The 22377-nt window shown below is 45.0% G+C and overlaps 1 protein-coding gene across 2 annotated transcripts in view; it reads left to right on the top strand.

Annotated features, from left to right (window-relative positions):
- Positions 1-22377, top strand: part of pald1a (phosphatase domain containing paladin 1a) — a 167567-nt gene that overhangs the window by 71814 nt on the left and 73376 nt on the right. For both annotated transcript variants that reach the window (XM_063221753.1, XM_063221754.1), the window contains exons 11-17: positions 1524-1619; positions 5670-5804; positions 6483-6599; positions 10678-10863; positions 13954-14151; positions 18374-18514; positions 20047-20118. In XM_063221753.1, coding sequence (XP_063077823.1) covers positions 1524-1619; positions 5670-5804; positions 6483-6599; positions 10678-10863; positions 13954-14151; positions 18374-18514; positions 20047-20118 — 945 coding nt within the window. The remainder of the gene's footprint in view (positions 1-1523; positions 1620-5669; positions 5805-6482; positions 6600-10677; positions 10864-13953; positions 14152-18373; positions 18515-20046; positions 20119-22377) is intronic.

Genomic DNA, 22377 nt, shown 5'->3' with positions numbered 1-22377 from the left:
TCATCTCTCATTCCATTTCCTTTCCTCCCTCGCTTTCTCTTCTTTTTCTTATCTCTCACTGAAGATAAACACAAAGATGGATGAGATGCAATAAGTTTTTAGTACTTCAGTTTAGCCCTAACTTTTTCTCTGCTTCTCTCCTCTTGTTATTCTTCTTTCCCTTTCTCCTGTCACTTCCTGTCTGTGTCTCTCGATCTCCTTTATCATGTTTTCTTTTCGTCAGTTAGAATTTAAGTTTACTTTTGTTGTTGCCCTGCCTGGGCTCTGCTGCACTGTTGATACATGTGTTTTGGTTGGAGAATATTTGGTGTCTGGCCAGCAAATGTTTCTGACATTTTATCAAAGGACATTATTTATAACGGCTACTGTACAGTGAAAACATAATAAAAACAGAGAAGAGATAAGAGTTGATGTATAAGAAGAGATTGATGGACACCTTTTTTGCTGCATCAATAGCAAAGACCATATTTACAATACATTTCAGAAAATGAAATTAAACAACCAAGACTCAATTGAAGGGTTAGTTGAGGACAAGTCTTTTCATAAAGTTTCATCGTACAGATACCTTGGCCTCTGTTGTGGAGATGACTGCATTCACTCTGTCTGGATTTTTAAAAACGGGATGTGATGCCAAAAATGCAAAAAACAGTAGGCCCAAGGGTTTTTGATCGGTCTTTTTTATTTTTATAAAATTATTTTTTAGAACGCTATCTAAAGCCTTTTGTTTTTTAAATAAATATTACCAGTGGTATATGGGCAACTGGAGCTGGGCTTGTGTTTTAAGATTTTTCTCTTGAAGTCAACAAATCAATTTTTAAATATTTCCTGAGAAGAATAAAAACCATATATGTATAAATTCCCAACTCCTCAGGTCGGTTGGGGGAGTAATTAACTAGTGCTCTCCCCAACCCTCCCCAATGCCTGTGGTACCCTGAGTATGGCACAGTCTCACCGCATTGCCCGCTTGCATGGTTGAGGCATAAATGCAATTTCGGCATGTGCAGTGCACTCTTTGTGCTGTGAAGTGCTGTGTCACATTGAGAATGGCAGTGGTGGACTTTCACCTCCCTGTCTTGTATGATTTGCATATTGTAATTATGTAAGCCCTGCATACTGCATTTACCTCCTCAAGATTAATGTTTCTCCTCTCTTCTGTCTTCCTGTGTCTCCCGCTTTCTTTTACCTCCCATAACACCCTCTCTTTCCTGTTTCTTTCCCCCCCTCTACTTTCTCTCTCTACTTTCTCTGCTCTCTCTCTCTCTCTCTCTCTCTCTCTCTCTCTCTCTCGCTCTCTCTCTCTCTCTCTCTCTCTCTCTCGCTATCTTGCATGTTTTGTTTGTCTTTTGTCCGTCTTGTACTTTCTATCTCCCATTGCTCTTATTGACACTCTCTATCTCTCTGTCTCTGTCTCTGTCTCTGTCTCTCTCTCTCTCTCTCTCTCTCTCTCTCTCTGTCTCTCTCTCTCTCTCTCTCTCTCTCTCTCTCTCTCTCTCTCTCTCTCTCTCTCTCTCTCTCTCTAACAGGGAGGTAGCACCAAGGATTACTTCCTCCATCGAGCACTGCAGAGCCTGGAGCGCTACTTCTACCTGATTGTCTTCAACGCTTATCTCCATGAACAGGTGGGACTTGCAGTTTCGAGCTGTGTGTGTGTGTGCGCGCGCGTGTGCGCGCGTGTGTGCGTGTGTGCGTGTGAGCGTGTGTGTGAGCGTGTGAGCGTGTGTGTGCACGTGTGTGTGTGTGTGTGTGCGCGTGTGCGTGTGTGTGCGTGCGCTCGCATTAGTAGCTCCACAGTGCCACCATCTGGTCTGTATCTAAGACGTTCTTAAAGTGGTTCTCAAAGTAATAATGTCCCTTTTCAAATAAGCTCAGTTTATCCCTCTGCTTCAGTTAAATAATTGAGTTTTGTCTTTCTCTTGAGAAGGAGAGACTGATTGTCTCTGGGAGCTCGCATTAGTGGCTCCACAAGCCCAGGAAGAATAGCTGTGGCATTGCCACAGCTAATGGGGATCCAACAAATAAATAAATAAACAAACAACCCCACCATCTGGTTTTAGACAGCTTGTCATTAGGGGAAGAGAGAGGGAGAAAGGGAGAGAGAGGGAGAGAGACAGAGACATGGAGTGAGTGATGGGCACAGAGAGGGAGAAACTGAGAGACAGACAGACAGACAGACAGACTCTCAGCCAGACTATCCCGCCAGCAGTTCCACAGCGCCAGCATTCGGTCTGAATCTTAAGCGGTCTAGCCATTAGAGAGAGTGAGAGACCCACAGAGCAAGCGGCACACAGAGAGGAGGAGACCGAGGCACTCTCCCATTAGCAGTTCCACAGCCTCTCGTCTGAGCGGAAGCCAGTCGTTCTCAACCTTATGAACAAACGCCCCCTTGACCTCATCCTAAGACTTCCAAAGTCCCCTGGACCTCATTATAAGCCAACGCCCCACACCCCAGTATTAACATGTACAATCCAAATAGGGAATTAAAGTATATTACCCTCCATTTGCAACAGAGTGCACCTTCTCTCAACTGTCTCCTTCTCAACGACCCCCAAGGTTTCCCTAATGCCCCGCCTCCTAGGGGGGGCTGTAGAACCCACCTCTTGAGAAACACTGCCGCAAGCTCTCTAGTCGCTGCCTGAGGTGCTTTTGGTGCAGAGGAGGTTGAATCGAGCCAATGGAGCGGAACTCTGCTGCAGGCTGAAGGAGCTGGCGAACTTTTAATTGAAAATTACACAGAGCGAGTGAGTTGAGGCCAGGTCGGGTGATGGTAGAGATGGAACGAAGGTGAGGGAGTTGGGCAGACATAGAGCAGTGCTCATATTTACGTTAGAAAAGAGACTGAGAGAGTTGAGGGGAGAGACTGAGAGAAGGTGAGAGAATCGGACCGACACTGAGAGACTGACAGACCTATACTGCCCTACAATATCAGAACGCAGTATCTTGAAAATGGTCGAAAATGGGTTTAGACCGGAAATTGGCTTTAAAATACCTTATTTTTCTTGTGTTAAATTGTTTTGGTCCAACTTGGTCCCGTTTCAGAAAAAAACGATAAAAACTGATTATACTGCGCCTTTTGGTTTTAGGAGGTTACGTCGTACTAGCCAAGAAAGCAGTATAATGCGCATTATACTGCACTTCTCCATTGACACCGTGGTTTTGGTGTAGACAGTAATACCACAACAGAACGCAGTATAATGATTTTTCAGCTAAAAAGTAATGTGTTTTTTTTGTTTTTTTTCTTGTGTGCATAAATTTCCACCATAAAAAAGTATTATATGGAAGTGTCATCACCACTTTACCTCCAACACAGTTGCGTGGCCAGAAAGGAAACTGTAAAGCCTTTTTTCTCAGTTTGCCATTTTGAATTATACTGCGTTCTGAAATTGTAGGGCAGTATAGATTGGCAGAATGTGGAATAGAAATTGTGTGTGTGCGCCTGTGTGTGTGCACCAGTGTGCATGCGCCTGTGTGCATGCACGCACGTGTACGTCTGTATTTGCATGCATATTGTTAATGTTCTCCATCATCTCAGTGCCCATATTCATGGTGGAGAAAAGAAGGAGAGAGTTGATGGGGAGATGGAGAGAAGGCGAAAGAGTTACAGAGAGACACAGAGAGACTGACAGACCTACAGATCGACAGAGAGAAGGATAGAGAGAGAGATTGAAAATGAGAGAGAGAGAGAGTATAACACAAATATTAATGGTCTTTTTAAAGTTTGACAATTGTGTGTGCAAATGGCAAATATGAATGAGATGGACAGAGAGAATGAGACTTACAGACAGACTGAGAGAGAGACGGGGGCATGAATTATAATGCACAGCCAGGGAGAACGGCTTAGAGCAGCATTGGCCCCCGACAAAAATCTCTCTTCATGTGTTATAAGATTAGATGGTCCTGCGACCGGAGACAACCCCAACTCTGCAAGGTGAATGCTCACACAATATCAGCCTGATATCATCACAAACTTGCACTGTCATGCTCCATAATCCTGATGGGACGAACGCTTATCGGCACGTAAAGGTGACGGTCACGTCCAGTCTGGTCATGTCTCCAGACATTGTGCGTTTTTGCTTTCGCCCTGTTGTTTTTATATCCATGTCTAGGTGGATTGCGTGCAGAGTGTGCACAGCCATTGATAAGCCTAAAAACAACATTGACCTTTTGTCCCTGTGTCTGTGGGTCTCTATCATTGTGTGTGTGCGCGTGTGAGTGTGCACCCAGCCATTTTTGTGAGTATGTGCAGAAGAGACACTGCGTACGCGCCCTTGTGTGTGTGTGCTTGCATGTGTCTACCTTTTGTCTGCAAGTACAGATGAGGTCAAGTCTGGTCAGGTCTGTAGATTCTCAGCAATGCCGATACTGTTGGAGGCTTTGTGAGGGAGGTTTATTAACGCTGTACCGCCGAACACTACTTGTTGGCATCTGTTATGCGTGCGTGCAGTAATAATATAATACTGTATGTACTATAATGCTCTATGTGGCCACAATGGCATTTGTTAGCTTGGTGCCTGTGAGCAAAACACGCGTGTCTACTTTGTGTTCATTATATACGTAGTGGGCATTCTTAATCTTTCACTACACTTTTGTCTTCACAGTGTCCCATTGTGTTTGCAAGCATTTCTTGCCGTTGTGTGTGTGGCAACACGGGGATCTGGACCTGTTGGTTCTCTGCTCTGTTGAACAAAGGACCGGTGTCTGCTTTGTGTATTATATATATTTGCCGGGCAGTACTGTATTGATCGTTCACTCCATTTTTCTCTTCGCAGCAGTAGCAAGCTCTCTCGAGCCGTTTCACTCTCTGCATGTGTGACTCGTGGGTGTAGGCCTACCGCCTTCTGGCACACTTGAATCCGTTTTTTCTCTGAAACTCACCAGGCATTGTTAACCTTTCACTCCACTTTTCTCTGTAGGCAGTGTCCGCTGCTGTTTGCAGCTCTCCTTCCCCCACTGTATAAAAAGTTAATGTATATATTCCCAGCTCACTGTATTAACCCATTGATGCCTAAAGCACCTGAAAAAACGCCTGCTGAATGCCTAAGCCCTTGTTGGGAAAGTTGCCCTCAGCCTATAAAAACCTAAATATCTCAGCCTCTGATGCACATAAATACATTAAATCAATTGCATTTAAAGCCGTAAGACCCTCATCTTGCATTAGAATGTGTTCATTCAGCTGCAACATGCCCACGTTTTTATTAAAAAACCTAAAATCTCAAGAGCCTGAATGCAGAGTATATATCGATCCAGGCACCAAAGGTCAAACAACATATGAGTCATCAGGCTAAAATGGGTTAAACTTTCCCCCTGTTTTCCTGTACATACTGTAGTACACACAGGAGGGGGGGGTGGTGGTGGTGGTGACCCCCGGCCTCACCACTTGGGGGGGGGTTTCGATTTCCAAACATCTTGTAGGGGCCCCATTCTACGATATTTCGTGGGCCCAACACCTCTGACACATCTCCTGCACCCCCTGTTCCAATACCAGTGCTCCGCTCCTGAGTACACACTGTAATTTGCAAGAGATTTCAGCCGCTGAATGTATGGCAACACATGGATCTACCAGCTACTGTGCTGCATGAACCTGTAGGATCTCATTCCCCTGCTGTATTAAAGTTTGTGTACATTCCTTGTCCACTGTATTAAACTTTCCCTCCGTTTTTCTCTCTGCGCAGTACCCACTGGCGTTTGCAAGCAGTTTCAGCCGCTGGATGTGCGACAACACGTGGATCTACCGGCTGCTGGGCCACATGAACCTGTCTGAGCTGCGGGCACCAGCTGACCTGGTCACGAAGGGCACCAGAGTGCTGGTAAGGCAGTGGATCCCAAACTGGCGTTTGGGGGAGTGGGGTCTGCTTTTCTTTGCGCGTGTCTGTATGCATGTGCATCTGTGAATACTGGCTATACACACACACACATGTTTTTTTAGGGATTCTGTTAGTTCACAAATATGTCGTAAGCATGTGTTTTGTGTGCACACTTTAGATTTTCATTTGTCATTTCACCTTTATCTAGCCAAGATTATCCCCTTGAGACTGATGGACAGATATGAGCGTCTCTTCTGCCAGGGAGTCCTGGTCAAAATCGCAGCCAAAGAAATAGATGCAAGCCCAGACAAACACATAATACAGAAAATGCATTTACATAAAACACAGTAGCACTAGCAGCTTTTTCAGAGCTTTTTTAACTTCTCTTTTAATAGTCAGTACCCAACAGATGTCCTTGAGCGTGTGTCTGAGTGAGTGTGTGTAACTAATACCTTTTGTGAACATGTATGCCTCTGTCTGTGTCCCTGGCACAGGTGAGTGCGTGCGTGCGTGCACTGTAACATCTGTCTGTGTGTCCCAGGGGGCTGATGACAACCTGGCCCCCGACGTGTTTGTGCGTAACATTTGTCTGTGTCCTCTGCTCCCAGGTGGTTGATGACTAACAGGTGCGAGTTTGTGTGTGTGTGTAATATGTGTGTGTGTGTCCTCTGTTGTCCTCAGGTCTCGGATGACTACCTGGCCCCTGACGTCTTGAGCACCATGAAGGAGATGAAGGTGGCCAACTTCAGACGCGTCCCCAAGATGCCCATATATGGCATGGCCCAGCCCACATCAGAGGTGAGAGCGCACTCTAAATGTATTTATTTATTTATTTATTGTACTAATCAGATGCAAAATGCTGCGTTCTGCTTGAAGCAGTGATTGAACTGTCTCACAAACATGTGGACGGCACAGGCAATTCACATCAGCTAGGGCCTATACCAATCAGGTACCAATCAGGGCAGATTACTGTCGACATGGAGGAAGTCCTGTTCACGGCCATGCAGTGAAGCAGAAAGAGTGACACAATGTGACATTACTGCAGTGCAGAAGACACCTCCCATCAACAGCGTCGTGGATATAATTTCTAACCAGAATGCTTCAAGCAGTTGTAGTGTGCATGCTCGCTGCACCGATCTGCACAGAATGCGCCATCAAAAACGAGCCTATTATTTTATGCTATCGCGACAACATTATAAATGTTATGCTTTACAGTCAGTTAAGTTATAATTTATCTGTAATTGTCCAAAAGATTAATAAGATAAACAGGTCAAAATGAAAGAATGAAAAATGAAAGAAAAATGATGTAAAGTTCATATGCAATTTTAATTAATGGGTCCTCACAGTGCTCTTTTGAATTTTGAAACAGAGTCCTGTGAACATGTCAGATGGTTCAGGGATTCAGTTATTTAGAAGCGACGTGGGAGAAAGACAATTAGCATAGCTCTCCAGCTCTACCAGATGAGATAATGGGGGGAGCCACTTGTGTTTGAGGGTGTACTTGTAACGGAGGTCCTCAGTGCTAGTTCCCCACTCGGGGCTCGAACCTGTGACCTACCTGTCTGGGCATGGGAGGCACAGCACAATACCGCACAGCTAAAGGTCCGTACCGATAGCTTGGCGCTACCGATACTGTATGAGGCTTCGGGAGGGATGTTTACCAACGCTCTACGACATGGATCATTCTCTAGACTGTTTCATGATTTTAATGATTTGCATGAATTCATATAAATGCAGTCATCTATGACCATTGAGGATTTTTTGCACAGCATCTTTGGTAAGTTATTAATAACACCATGATATTTATTGCATTGCACAGATGTATGAAGAAGCAGCATTACAGAAATACTGTATATTATTTAAGCAGAATTAAAAAAATCTTCACACCTTCACTTGGTTGTTGAATGATCTTGAAAATGTTACAGCACGCTACGGCATGACCACTAATGTGGGGAGGGTGGGGGGGACTTATTGTTCCCTTACTGATCTCTACATCAGGGGTGTCAAACACAAGGCCCGGGGCCAGATGCGGCCCACCAAATGGTTTAATCCGGCCCCAGGCTTGAAGAGAGCAAAAACTAAGAATGTAAAAAAAAAGCAAATCAACGGTGCTGCAGGTGTTTTTCCGGTTTTCAATATTTGGGAACGAATTAACCATTTTTGCTCGCCATTTACAGCCAATGCTCATAATGTTCCTACTGATATTCACCTTGAGACGAGCATTGTGATTCCGATATGAAGCAGAATTACTTTTAATGCATGTTAATAATGTTGTGATTATGTTACTTGTCCGGCCCATTGACTGTATGTGGTCCCTGAACCGACATGAGTTTGACAGCCTTGCTCTATATTATGATAAAGCTTCTCAGAAGTAAAGCCTTTTTTATCCTCTATGAATGTCTTCTTTGAATCCCTTCCATTGGTAACACCTTTCTGTTTCTGTAAAAAAAATCAGGCATTTTTTATCTTTACAGACTTGATAATTGCTGTTTATCGAAAGGTTTGCTCTGCATGATATGTAAGAGACATGGAGAGCAACGCTATGCAGAATTTTCCTCTTTTACAAAGCGGATTCCAAAAAAGTTGGGACACTTGGTATTTTGTGAATAAAATCAAAATGCTGGCATTTTCAAAACATTCAATATGTCAATAAGGTAGAGCATTGTGTATAGACAACATATCAGTTGTTAAAGCCAAGCAGAATGATTGTTTTGGGGTAATTATGTGATCATTTAAAATTTCACCCTTGCAACAAATTCCAAAAAAGTTGGGACAGGGCCAATAAAATGCTTTTTATGTTGGATAGGACTAAACACAACACAAGGGAGGAGACTTAACATTTAAATACTTTGACTGATGGCATGATTTTATTTAAAAATAGATATTTTGATATGCTAGACATGATTTCAGCAGCTCAACTGATAGGTGTGTTCTTCAACTTGTTTACCTTCTTGTTATGCTTAATATGTGGCATATCCTGACTGCAAGAAAACAATTTTGTCACCTGTTTACTCTTATGATGGAACCACACTGTTGGAACATAGTAGAGATTGAAATTTGCCATCATTATGGGGCAATATCTAAAGGCTGTGCTCCAAAATATAATGCCTTGGTAGCTATGTATGCTGTTTAAAGTCTGAATATATCATTCAGCCCTCCTTTTAATGCTCTACATGAGTAAGAAGACCATAACCAAGGCATCTCTGCACCCCTTTACCATCATATATGCTGTCTTTCAGACTGACCACTAAATCAAGCTGAAGTATTCATTTTCTTCATAACCTGGAGGGTGCATGACTCCATGATTAAAAAAAAACAGTTAAATATTTTCCATTCTGTAATCAGAGGACAGTTTCACATGTCTCCTATGTCCATCTAGAATGAGCTTTGCCACTTGCAACACTGTTTAATGTCTGCATCATGTGCCTTAATCAAGTGTGGTGTTTATGGTCATTTTTTCAACAGCTGTCATTGTTGGAGTGTCATAGTTTGCTTATTGACGATGGGTATGTCATGATCTCATAACTCGTGCAATGATTTTACAGAACTCTACATTACAGAAATAGGCCTTATATGCCTGCAATTTTGATAATTCAATCTTTCTGTGTAATAGATCAGTAATTAGTCCCTCAAAATCTTCGCTACTGAGTGCCACAACCTCTCTGTGGTGGTATTTTATTTGTGCATTCATGTTGGCAGTCAATATAGTTCCTTTCAAAATATTCCTCCTTGTGTTATTTTTAGAATTATCCAACTATTACAACCTTTTTTTATCCCTGTCCCAACTTTTTTGAGATTTGTTGAATGGGTCAAATTTTAAATGACCACATATTTCCCTCAAAACAATGCTTTTGCCTCATTTTAACTGTTCCTATGTTGACCTTGTGCCATTGTGCATCTTATGCATGGATTGAATGTTTTGAAAATGCCAGCATTTTTATTTTATTCACAAAATACCAAGTGTCCCAACTTTTTTGGAATCCGCTTTGTATGTTTTTCAGCTGTGCCTTTTTATCTTCCATGAATGTGTTCTTTGAATCCCCTCTCTGAGTTACTGTATAAAAATACTTGTTAATTGCTGTATACTGTAAGGTTTGCTCTGCATGATGTTGCTACCCACATTGATAAACATATGGGTACCAACACCATGCAGAATCTCTCCCTCTCTTAGAATATCTTACTTCTACCAATTTCCCTCAGGAAGCTGAGTTTTGCTTTTTTCCTTCTGTGGTGGATGCTGAGTCCTCTCTCTAAGTCTCCTCTTTGATTTGGTTTTGGCAAACACCAGCTGTTGATGAAAAGTATAACTTTCTGAGATTTTACTTTTTAAACAATTATTTACTGTTGACTGTTCTTGTTTCCTGGTCCCTCAGAGGGTTTTCCGTCCGTCTGTCTGTCTGTCTGCCTGCCGGCAACCGACGTGGTGCTGGCCTACCTCATGGATGAGAAATGTAATGCTGCATCCAGACCAAGGGCGACCTACACTGTCTGGTAGCGACGGTAGCTGAAGAAGTTTCGCCATGAATTCGCTGTATTCGCTCTGAACGTGACATTGACATGTTTGATTTAGCTATTCGCATAACGACTCTGGCTTGACAGCCTGGGATATTCAGAGATATGAACATTCCTGTTGGTCTTCGCCGAACCGCCTCATAGCTCTTTATCATAATATTAGCTTGACTTTAATCATTGAAATTCGCTCTGGTCGCTCAGTTTGCTCAGCTCGCTTCGCCTCTGGCGCATTCGCCCTGGTTGCCAAGTTCGCTTACCCTCCATAATGAAATAATGACTTCCGTCGCACAGTTAGCGTAGGTCGCTCTTGGTGTGAACATAGCAGAAGCACGGCCATGTGGTTGACTGTTGACTCTGTTTCTAGGCAACTGGCGTGGTGCTGGCGTACCTGACGGATGAGCGGCGTAAGCACGGCCACGTGCTGTGGGTGAACCTGCAGGAGGAGCTGGTGCTGGAGGGCAACGGCCAGGTGTTCTGCCCCCGCGAGCCCACCTGTCTGGACCAGCACATCGCTGTGCCTGCTCCCCCTGGACAGCCGCAGCTCATCGAGGTAAGTTACAGTTACATTACATGACACTACCATTTAGGTACAGGGTGTTGGAGCAGTGTAGTGTGAGATGCCTTGCTCAATGCCACTTCAGCCATGGATGAAGGTGCTGGTAAAGGTGCATGCAACCCAATGACAACTAAGCGCCCCCCGTCTCTCATCTGTCTCCTACTCAGCTCTCGCATAGGGCTGCTGAATGTCAACCCCCACCCCTACCCCCACCCCCCACCCTTGATTCTATGCTCCATACATTTGTTATTATCGCAGTTCGCCTTCATTTAAGACAAACAGAGTCCGCCAATCATTTAAACCTACTAGTATATCCATGTTAAATAAGACAACTGTAACTTAGACTGAATAGCACATTGCACTTTGGTACTGAATACTGCACTTTACTGTGTTTAAGTTGGATTTTTTTGTCAACCTGTCTTCTTGTCCTTTGTAAGGGGGGGGGGGGGGTTGTGTTTGTCTTTTGTGTTCTTGTTTTTTGTAATGTCTTTGTAATTGTATCAGATGCACTGAAAATGGCACAGAACAATTTTCCGAAAGGACAAATAAACTATCTATCTATCTACACGTACCCCTGGAGTATGGGTGTAAGTTTTGGTGTGGAGTGAATGTTAGGGACATATTCATACCATGTTAGAGATTAACCTAACTTGTCACGATCACTTTTTCACTCTTCCCAGACAATATGCCACATAAATGTCCCCACAACTTTTCAAGCCACCTTTGCCCTGCAGGGTGTTCACTTACCCCTAGTGGTACACACACACTCGCACACTTGCGCACACTTGCGCACACTTGCGCACACTTGCGCACACGCACACGCACACGCACACGCACACGCACACGCACACGCACACGCACACGCACACGCACACACGAGCATGCAGTTCCCTGCAGGGTTCTGACTTATCTCTAGTGATACGCACGCACGCACGCACGCAGCACGCACGCACGCAGCACGCACGCACGCAGCACGCACGCACGCAGCACGCACGCACGCAGCACGCACGCAGCACGCAGCACGCACGCAGCACGCACGCAGCACACACGCACTATTCAACTTTAAACAGAGTTCACGCCTCCCATCATTTTTTAATTGTCACAGTCAAATGGCTATTGGGTAAAATAACACTCACATTTGAAATTTCAGCGAAGTTCATCCCTGCCTCCAGTAAACATTTCTCAATTCAGCCATTCCAGACCATCTATATGAATGAAATCAGCAGGGTATCGTTCAAAGCACATTACGTGTAGTTTTGATGTACTTTGCAGCTTCAGTTTTGTTTTAGGCCTTGGTATAAGTTTCTGAAAGTTTGGGTTGACCCTTTCTCTCTAGGGTTCCTCTGTCACAATACTCCAATGTCCCTTTGTGGAGATGTGAAATTGAGTTTTGCTCCACAGAATACTACATGTCTTTGCACATCAGGGAACCATTTAGGAATTGTTGTCCCGTCTTCGAAACCTTGGCACCTTGTGTTCCAATTGGTCTTGTAGAGCCAAAGTGAACACCCTGGGGTGCCAGACAGGTAATTGGTGATGGTCTGGCCAAGTGAGGTGAGGTGTTTCAGAATTCGATTTGTGTGTGTGTGTGTGTGTGTGTGTGTGTGTGTGTGTGTGTGTGTGTGTGCGCGTGTGCACGTGAGTGTGTGTGCGCGAGCGTGCGTGCGTGCATGTTTCCTCAGCTAGAGCATGCTGTTTGGTTTCAATTGAAACAGATGCCCTTAGTCTTCCTAAAGTTACAATGACCTAGACGAGGCAAACAAGCAGCAAAACAAACCAAAAGACCAGTTATATTCAAGAGAGGTAGTTTTCACAGTTCCTCTACAGATGCATAGGCACTATGACATAGACTATGACACACACACACACACACACACACACACACACACACACACACACACACACACACACACACACACACACACACACACACACACACACACACACACACACACACACACACACACACACACACACACACACACACACACACACACACACACACACACACACACGTGGGGAATTCTACCCGCTTTTACATTGAATCCCATTTGCCAGTGTACTCCATTGTCCATTTCTGGAGGTTTAAAGTTCAGTTCTGCACCACAAATATTATGTTCTGTCACAGAACATGTCATTGAATATCAGGGAACCATTTAGGGATTTTGGTCCTGCGTCCTAAACCTTTGCACCTTGCGTCTTTTAAAGCCAAAGTGCATGCCCTGAGATTTCCAGCCAGGTAATTGGTGGTGGACTGTTTTTTTTTTTTTTTGGTGCTGAGGTCAATTGAGGTGAAGTTTGCCTCAACTGTGTGTGTGTGTGTGCGCGCGCATGCTTGCGTGCGTGTGTACGGAGCGGGCTGTTTCATTTTTTCATTTTGATCGAATCAGATGCCTTCAGTCTTCATAATCTTAGAAATGACCCCTCAACAAGACAAACGAATGAAAAACAACAGACTCATTCAGTCAACCATAGAAAGAGGTACTCACAACTCCTCTAGATGGGTACACAGGCAATTACACAGATCAGGCCGAGAAATTGAATAATTTACTCCTTGCTGCTTCCCTCTTACTTCCCACTCAGTCAGTGTCTAGCACACACACACACACACACACACACACACACACACACACACACACACACACACACACACACACACACACACACATTCACACACACACACACACACACACGCGCGCGCGCATGCAATTGACACACACAGACACACACGCATACACACGCACATGCACTCACACAGCAGCAGGAATTGACACACACAGACACACACGCATACACACGCACGTGCACTCACACAGCAGCAGGAATTGACACACACAGACACACACGCATACACACGCACATGCACTCACACAGCAGCAGGAATTGACACAAATGTCGCCATCATGTGTTACCATGACAATGTATTTACTTTGACCTTTGAACCCTGTGTCCACAGCAACAGGAGACTTTTCTAAAAGTGGAGGTGCTTGCCACCTGGAAGTGGCTGGAGGTGTGACGCAGGAGTCACAGTCACGTGTTGCCATGATGATGTCACGTTAACCGTTGAACCCTGTCTCTCCACAGCAACAGGAGACGGCCCTCAAAGGGGAGGTGCTGGCCGCCCAGAAGTGGCTGGAGGTGACGCAGGAGCAGGAGAAGCAGATGAAGATGTTCAAGAGCTGCCTGACGCCACAGGAGGTCTTCAACCAGCACAAGGCCACGCACCAGGGCCTGGAGTACCGCAGAGTACCCCTGCCAGACTGCAGCGCTCCACGAGAGGAGGTGAGCGTTACGGTGTACAAACACACACCAGCCTGATCTCCAAAAATTCTATGCTCCTGGACACGGATGCTAAGGACACGAAATCCGTGTCCAGGAGCAATTGCCAATTGTTTTCCGTGCTCCTGGACACGGAATTGTTTTCTATAGGCAATTACCACAGCACTGTGTAACTCTATCATTAGAAAATACCTACCAAATGCTAATTCCAAACAAAGTAATGCTATAGCAATTTAAGTTGTACCCTGACCAAAACATTCCCTAACCTTAACCTGTCATTAAAGACATATTTTTGAGAAATACCTTTTCCAGTTAGTTGCTAGGCTATCAAATTCATATAATGAATGAAAGAAAACTAGCTGTGCCCAGACCAAAACAATCCCTAACCCTAACCTGTCAGTAGGAAATGTTTTTTTTTAGACAAAATATTTGAAATAAAAAAAATCCTGAGAAAACACAAGACTGTGGAAACATAAAGCCTATAGAGAGAGCACTTCTCTGTGTCCATCATGGAAAACAATTCAGTGTCCAGGAACACGGAAAACAATTCCGTGTCCAGGTGCACAGAATTTTGGCAAAATCCGTGCTCCTGGTCACGGATTTTGTGCCCTTAACATCCGTGTCCAGGAGCACAGAATTTGTGGAGATCATGTTGCACATGCGGACATACAGACTGATGCATACACATGCACAGAGCTGGAGGACTCAACAAGTGTAGCCGATTTTCTATGAGAAACAACCGACTGGCGGACATTGGCTGGCGATTGGAGACGAGGTCTTTTTTGTCTATCCATTCTCTGCTGTGGTGAAGTTGTGTGCAGGGGGTCGGAATTGTGTCGGAAGCGAAAGTGCTCCGCAGTGCTGTCTGAGCCGATGTGCGGAGGGCCTAACAGTGTTGTTGGTGGGCTTACTTGTAAGAGTGAGTGAGTGAGTGAGTGAGTGAGTGAGTGAGAAACATTAAGTTACAAACATCCAATCACATTCAAATCACCAACAGTACACAGAACACACACACACATACAGTACACAGAACACACACACACAGACACACACACACACACACACACACACACACACACACACACACACACACACACACACACACACACACACACACACACACACACACACACACACACACACACACACACACACACACACACACACACACACACACACACACAGTGCATAGAACACACACAGTACATAGAACACACACACACACACTGCAAACAAACTACTCAAGCACACAGTGCAGGAGGCCTTCAAGCAACATTTGTCCATACACCAGGGACTACGGTACAGCAGAAACTGCACCGCTCGGGGCCAGCCCAAGCCTTTATGAGGCCCTAAGCAAAAACAATCCGGGGGCCCCCCATACCACCACTCCCAAGGACATAGGTAGACTTTCTGTAGATCGTGTACTCATCATCATGCCCTGCAGTTCTTGGAGGAAAATGTCTCAAACTCAAACAGAAAGCAATTTATCACAAAGGAATATCTTAGTTGCGCTTCAAAACTTTCACTCTTTGTTATATTCTGCGTTTATTGTAGGGTCTTTACAATTAATAGTGGTACATGTAAAATTGCGCTGGACCCACCGTCATTGAGGTGTCCCCCAATATACAATGGCTCCTAAAAGCAAAAGTTCGAAGATCCATGCACAGCTTCTTTTATTCAGAGTGAACAACACGTTTCGCCTCTGTGCGTCATCAGGTTCGGAATGCCTGAGCGAACCTGATGACGCACAGAGGTGAAACGAGTTGTTCACTCTGAATAAAAGAGCATGAAGTGAAACAAGTGTGCTGTAAACATTTGCGTGCAATGGCTCCTGTTTCCATTGTGGCAGTAAGTGGTACATGAGAAAGAAAGAAATGACTAGGGGGGTTTGGTTAGCATAATTTGCGTATGTCTTGGGCCGGCCCTGGCAGCGAAGGTATAATTCTCCCCCCCAAAAACACACACATACACACATACACACATACACACACACACACACACACACACACACACACACACACACACACACACACACACACACACACACACACACACACACACACACACACACACACACACACACACACACACACACACACACACACCGTCTAGGCAGAACAAGAAAATTGTCTCTAAACAGCATCAGCATAGGAAGGGCTGCTGCTGTGTTGATGGATGGAGTGAACACCTGTCTGTGTTCTCCCTCTAGTGGCGAGTAGCTTCACTGCACAATAAAGAGACATGGATCGATTTAGAGCTGACACATGATACTGTGGGGTTTGTTTGGGGTTTTGGTACTGTGTGTGCGTGTGTGCGTGTGCGTGTGTGCGTGTGTGTGTGTGTGTGTGTGTGTGTGCGCTTGTGTGTGCGTGCGCGCGCTTGTGTGTGTGTGTGCGCGCTTGTGTGTGTGTTGATTATGATTATGATATCTGTCCTAGTAGTGGATAGATAATTGACCTGCAATCAACTCCTAGGCTTTTTGAAAGCAACTTTGAATGCTGGTGCAATTCAAATGCTGCTTTTAAAAGTGTGCAGCTAATTGTGGCCGTACAGACGTTATGATTCAGTAGTCACAGCAAGTGCACGGGGCAAGGCACACAAAGCACAGAAATAGCAGAAAAATACAAATTAACCACCTGCTGCCTTAGAGGGGGAGATGTTGACTGCATTGAGTGTGTGTGTGTGTTTTTGTGCGCATGTGTTTCTGCGCGTGACTTTGTGCCCATGTGGGGCGACAGTGATGTATGTGTGAGCTTACACTGGTTGTGTCCTTGCCACAGTGCGTTCAGTGGAGTACGTTCATTTGCATTTTGTAAGAACTCCCTTGTTTTTTATAATACCACTGTGAGGTTTAAATGATGAAACCGATCGTAATGGTCTGCAATATAATAGTTTAAAGGGGTATGCCACTATTTTGGGGCTTTATACAGTTAAAATCGTTGGCTGGAGTTTATCAAGGTGGTAAAGTGTCTTATTTTTCATGTAAACCGTTGTCTTGCTTTAAGACAAGTTAAAAGAGGGAATATGTCGCTAAGCTAGTGAAAGTCGATGGATCCGTGTAGCATGCTACAATGCTACACGGATCTATTGACTTTCACTAGCTTAGCGACATATTCCCTCTTGTAACTTGTCTTTGAGCAAGACAACGGCTTGCATGAAAAATAAGACACTTTACCACCTTTATAAACTCCACGCCAACGATTTTAACTGTATAAAGCCCCAAAATAGTGGCATACCCCTTTAATGATGCAGAGTTGTTTGTGGAGGTTTTGGGCAGCCGTGGTGTAATGTTTAAGTGTTGAGTTGGACTGTAGTTCACAGGGTTGCAGGTTCATTCCCCACTTTGCCCAGTCCCAGTCCTACCCTCCATGGCTGAAGTGCCCTTGAGCAAGGCACCTATCCTCACGCTGCTCCGGGGACTGTAACTCATACCCTGTAATATCTGTAAGTCACTTTGGATAAAAGTGTCAGCTAAGTGTAATGTAAATGATTTTCCTTTGCATTTACCTTGTATTTTTCATTTTCATTTTTGTTCGTTTGTTCGCCTTCCACTCTTTCCCTTGCATTTTTTCAGATTTTTTTTTTTTTTTTTAAATTTCATAACTCTGTTACTATGTCGCAAATGTTTTACCTTTTTTGCTGACATCCTCTTGCATTTGTCAGTTTTTAACGCTGATTAACTACACTCTTAAGCAGGTTGTTTTTGTCTGGTACTGTCCGTTTAATACATACTGTATTGTAAGGAGTGGTGATGATGCGTATTTGGCGATATAATAGTAATGGCTTGAATGCAGAGTGAATCCATTTTTTTCTTACCGTATCCCACCAATGGGTATAGATTTATTGGTGTTGCTGCAGTGCTAGTCACACACACACTGTGGTAATCATCGATAGGCAAAATTGAATATTTCAGAGTGAGCTAAGCCTCTTCAACAACAAGTAGACTCATTTTTCACTTTGGACTTCGTGTGTGTCCGTGTGTGTGTCCGTGTGTGTGTCCGTGTGTGTGTCCGTGTGCGTGTCCGTGTGCGTGTCCGTGTGCGTGTCCGTGTGCGTGTCCGTGTGCGTGTCCGTGTGCGTGTCCGTGTGTGTGTGTCCGTGTGTGTGTCCGTGTGTGTGTGTCCGTGTGTGTGTCCGTGTGTGTGTCCGTGTGTGTGTCCGTGTGTGTGTCCGTGTGTGTCTGTGTGTGTCCGTGTGTGTCCGTGTGTGTGTGTGTGTTCACCAGGACTTTGACCAGCTGCTGGAGGCCATGAAGAGTACCCTGGCGGAGGACCCCCGCTCAGCCTTCGTCTTCAATTGCTCCAATGGCAAAGGAAGGACCACCACAGCCATGGTTACCGCACTGCTCACACTGTGGCACTTTAATGTACGTCACACACACACACACACACACACAGACAGACAGACAGACAGACAGACAGACAGACAGACAGACAGACAGACAGACACACACACAGACACACAGACACACAGACACACAGACACACAGACACACAGACAGACAGACAGACAGACAGACAGACAGACAGACAGACAGACAGACAGACAGACACACAGACACACAGACACACAGACACACAGACACACAGACACACAGACACACACACAGACACACACACACACACACACACACACACACACACACGTTCATGTCTGTGGAATCAGAATTGCATGCACACACCAGATGAACTCACTCTCAAATTAAATTGCCTTGCTCATGTTTTTGAAATTGACTGCAAAGTGTAATGAAAGTTATGCGGAAAAGTATGCAGTCATTCACCTGGAACATGAATCAAGGATGGTTCTCTGATCTCATCATCAGTAAGGCGCACAAATTTACCGTATATATATTTGTGAAAGGCCAGTGATTTTGCCCCTCCTGGACTGTGCTGAAAAGCACTTCTCGAATGAATGCATGCAGGAGTTATCGATCCGTGAGACCAATTACTGAAGTTGTGAAAATGTGAACTAGGATTTAAATGTATAGGTTTTAGATTGATGGTAGTCTCTATATTCCACTTTCAGTCTCAACAGCTTTCACTAATGACATGACATTTTTAAAATGACTACATTTCATACCAGCGGTGTTTAAAGAATGTTGGTGTAGAATCATGGCGTTCTAAACCAGTTTTAACATTTTATTTGTAGAGTCACAGAATATTATGTGTTAGGGCCACTGAAAATTGTTGTGGGTCTTTTGAAAGGTGAGACTTTAACCTCTTACTGGGTGAAAACCGTGTGTCTCTAGGTGCCTCCATTGTCGACCTAGTCTAAACTAAACCAATGCGGGTATCCACCAAGATCAACAACAAACTAAGATATCGAGGCTTTTGTGGAACTTGCATCTGGTTGCGCTTTTGATACAGACATATCCTGCTCAAAGGATTTGTGTCGTAGTGCCCTTGTGTCAAAGGAGTTGCAATGTTCATAAAACCACCAAGAATTTCATTTAGCGTTGTCTGATGAAAGCGCACTTGTTGCACCTTCCCTCTCTCACACTTTTTCATGTCTGCTTCCCTGTCCCTTTACGACTGATTTTATGTTACGAAACTAACCCATCCATAAGACTGCCACGTCCCGACCTGGGGTGCATTTCTCAAAAGCGTAGTTGTTAGCTAGTTAGCAACTTGGGTTGTTGCCAATGGGAGATTCCATTCCAACCAACAAAGTAGCTACTGTCGTTAGCAACTATTGTTTTGAGAAATGAACCCCTGGTCTTATTCTTGAGCGTAATGCTTTGAATTTGTCACAGCAGGTGCTCTAGATCAAATCTCCCTCTTCCTCATTGGTCCTTTTCAGATTTGTTCTGTTTCTCCGTTATCTACCCCCCCCTCCTACTTTGCAACCCACAAAACTACGTAAATGTGTGTTTCTATGTTGTCTTGTTTATTCTTTTAGGGCTTCCCAGAGTTTGCTGACGATGAGATCGTTAGTGTCCCCGATGCCAAGTACACAAAGGGCGAGTTTGAAGTAAGCACACACACACACACACACACACACACACACACACACACACACACACACACACACACACACACACACACACACACACACACACACACACACACACACACACACACCTAACTATCTGTGTGAAGGGAGCAAAGAATGCCTTGTCTGTCTCACTTTCCCCTAAAAGGACACACACACACAAAATCTGTTCCTCTTTTGGAGTGCTCTGTCCCCAACCGGGACACATCGTGGGTCACTTTGTTGTCAGGGAGACTGTCCTTTTTATAGTTATTTTTTGGTTTTCTCTGTTTTTGTTGGTTTTGTTCCTTTTGGCAAAGCCTGGCCACTGGTGGTGGGAGAGAGGGAAGGAGGGAGAGAGAGAGAGAGATCAGAAGGGCCCCCGAGCCCTGAGTGAGAATTATTGAGTTGGGGGACATTAGCAGCAACTCAGCAGCAATCTCTGCCAGAAGAAGACGATGCAAAGTTGTCCAAGTGTGTGTGTATGTCTGGGTGTTAGAATGTGTGTATCTTTGTGGATTTATTCAAATGTGTTTTTGTATGTGTGAGACTTGGTCCTTGGCTTGGCTCTGACTACGTGTGCGTGTGTGTGTGTCTGTGTGTGTGTCTGTCTGTGTGTCTGTCTGTGTGTCTGTCTGTGTGTCTGTCTGTGTGTCTCTGTGTGTGTCTTGTGTGTCTGTGTGTGTAAGACTTGGTCCTCATACTTTCTGGCTTGGCTCTGACCACATTGGCGTGTGTGTGTATGTGTGTGTGTGTGTGCACCATCTTGATGCCTCTTGAGTGTCCTGCCTCAGTACTTGCTAATGTGTTAACATGCTAATCCAGTTAGCCGCTACGTACTTGACTGTGTGTGTGTGTGTGTGTGTGTGTGTGTGTGTGTGTGTGTGTGTAACTGTGTCTCCATCACAGCTGTGCTGCGTGTGTGATTGTGTGTGTTTGCATACCGTTTGTGTGTCTACATAAATGGATGCACTGAGCTGTCGTGTGTGTGATTGTGTGTGTGTGATTGTGTCTGTGTGGTTGTGTTTGTTGTCTGTGTGTGTGTCTGTGGTGTGTGTGTGTGTGGGTGTTGAGTTTGAGTTCGGTCATATTTGCCTCACATCTTTTGCTGAGTGTTCTGTTGCCAGGCTGGTGGGTCTTTGGACAGTGGCAGTGGGTTTAACAGATTCATTTTTTGGTTGATGATTTATCACGATCATGTTTGTATTTTTGTTATTTTGGGGAGCAGTGTGGGTGTAAGTGTGTGTGTGTGTGTGTACTAACTTCTCCTGTAGATAACTATGATCTCTCAAGTGGTAGTGCATGGGTGTCATGGTGTTTTGTGAATCATTATTTGTGTCTGTCTGCGTCTGTGCACAACTGTCTGCGTCTGTGTGTGTCCGTGTGTTCACATACGTATGCCCAGACATGCATATTCATGTTTATTGTTTTGATGCTTTGGCCATGTCACGTGTCCAGGCGTCATCTGGACAATTGGCTCTGGTCGTATGTTGCCGTGTGTTTCCTTGTGCCAGCCACAGTGCCAATCAGTATGTTTGGGTGCCAATACCAGACCCTGCCAGCCTTCAGAGGGTTTGCACACATGCTAATGGTGCCTGTAGGGCCGCTGGCAGATTTGGCTGGACCCCGGACAAAGACGCATGAAGGGTCCCCCCCACCCAATAGACACAATGTAAGGCAGACACGATTCGGGGCCCCTCCTTTGTCTGGGCCCAGGACAACTGACCCCTTTGTTTCCACACAGTCAGCTCCCCTGAGTGGGTAGCAGTGGTTGCCTCTGGGCCACTTGCCTGTCATTGGTGATGCTCCTAGTCTGAAACACACACACGCACGCACGCACGCACGCACGCACGCACGCACGCACGCACGCACGCACGCACGCACGCACGCACGCACGCACGCACACACACACACACACACACACACACACACACACACACACACACACACACACACACACACACACACACACACACACACACACACACACACACACACACACACACACACACCACTACAGTAGGTGACGCTCCCAGCTGGGCAGACACTGATACTGGCTTTGCCAGCCACAAGCGTCTGTCAACCAGCCGGTGAGGGGCTTAGAAACACTCGCACAGGCACAAATACACACACACACACACACACACACACACACACACACAGACACACAGACACACAGACACACACACACACACACACACACACACACACACACACACACACACACACACACACACACACACACGCATACACAGAAAC

This window comes from Engraulis encrasicolus, chromosome 17 (assembly GCF_034702125.1).
Source record: "Engraulis encrasicolus isolate BLACKSEA-1 chromosome 17, IST_EnEncr_1.0, whole genome shotgun sequence".
In the NCBI taxonomy this organism is placed as follows: Eukaryota; Metazoa; Chordata; class Actinopteri; order Clupeiformes; family Engraulidae; genus Engraulis; species Engraulis encrasicolus.
This window is presented reverse-complemented; position numbering and strand designations above follow the sequence as displayed.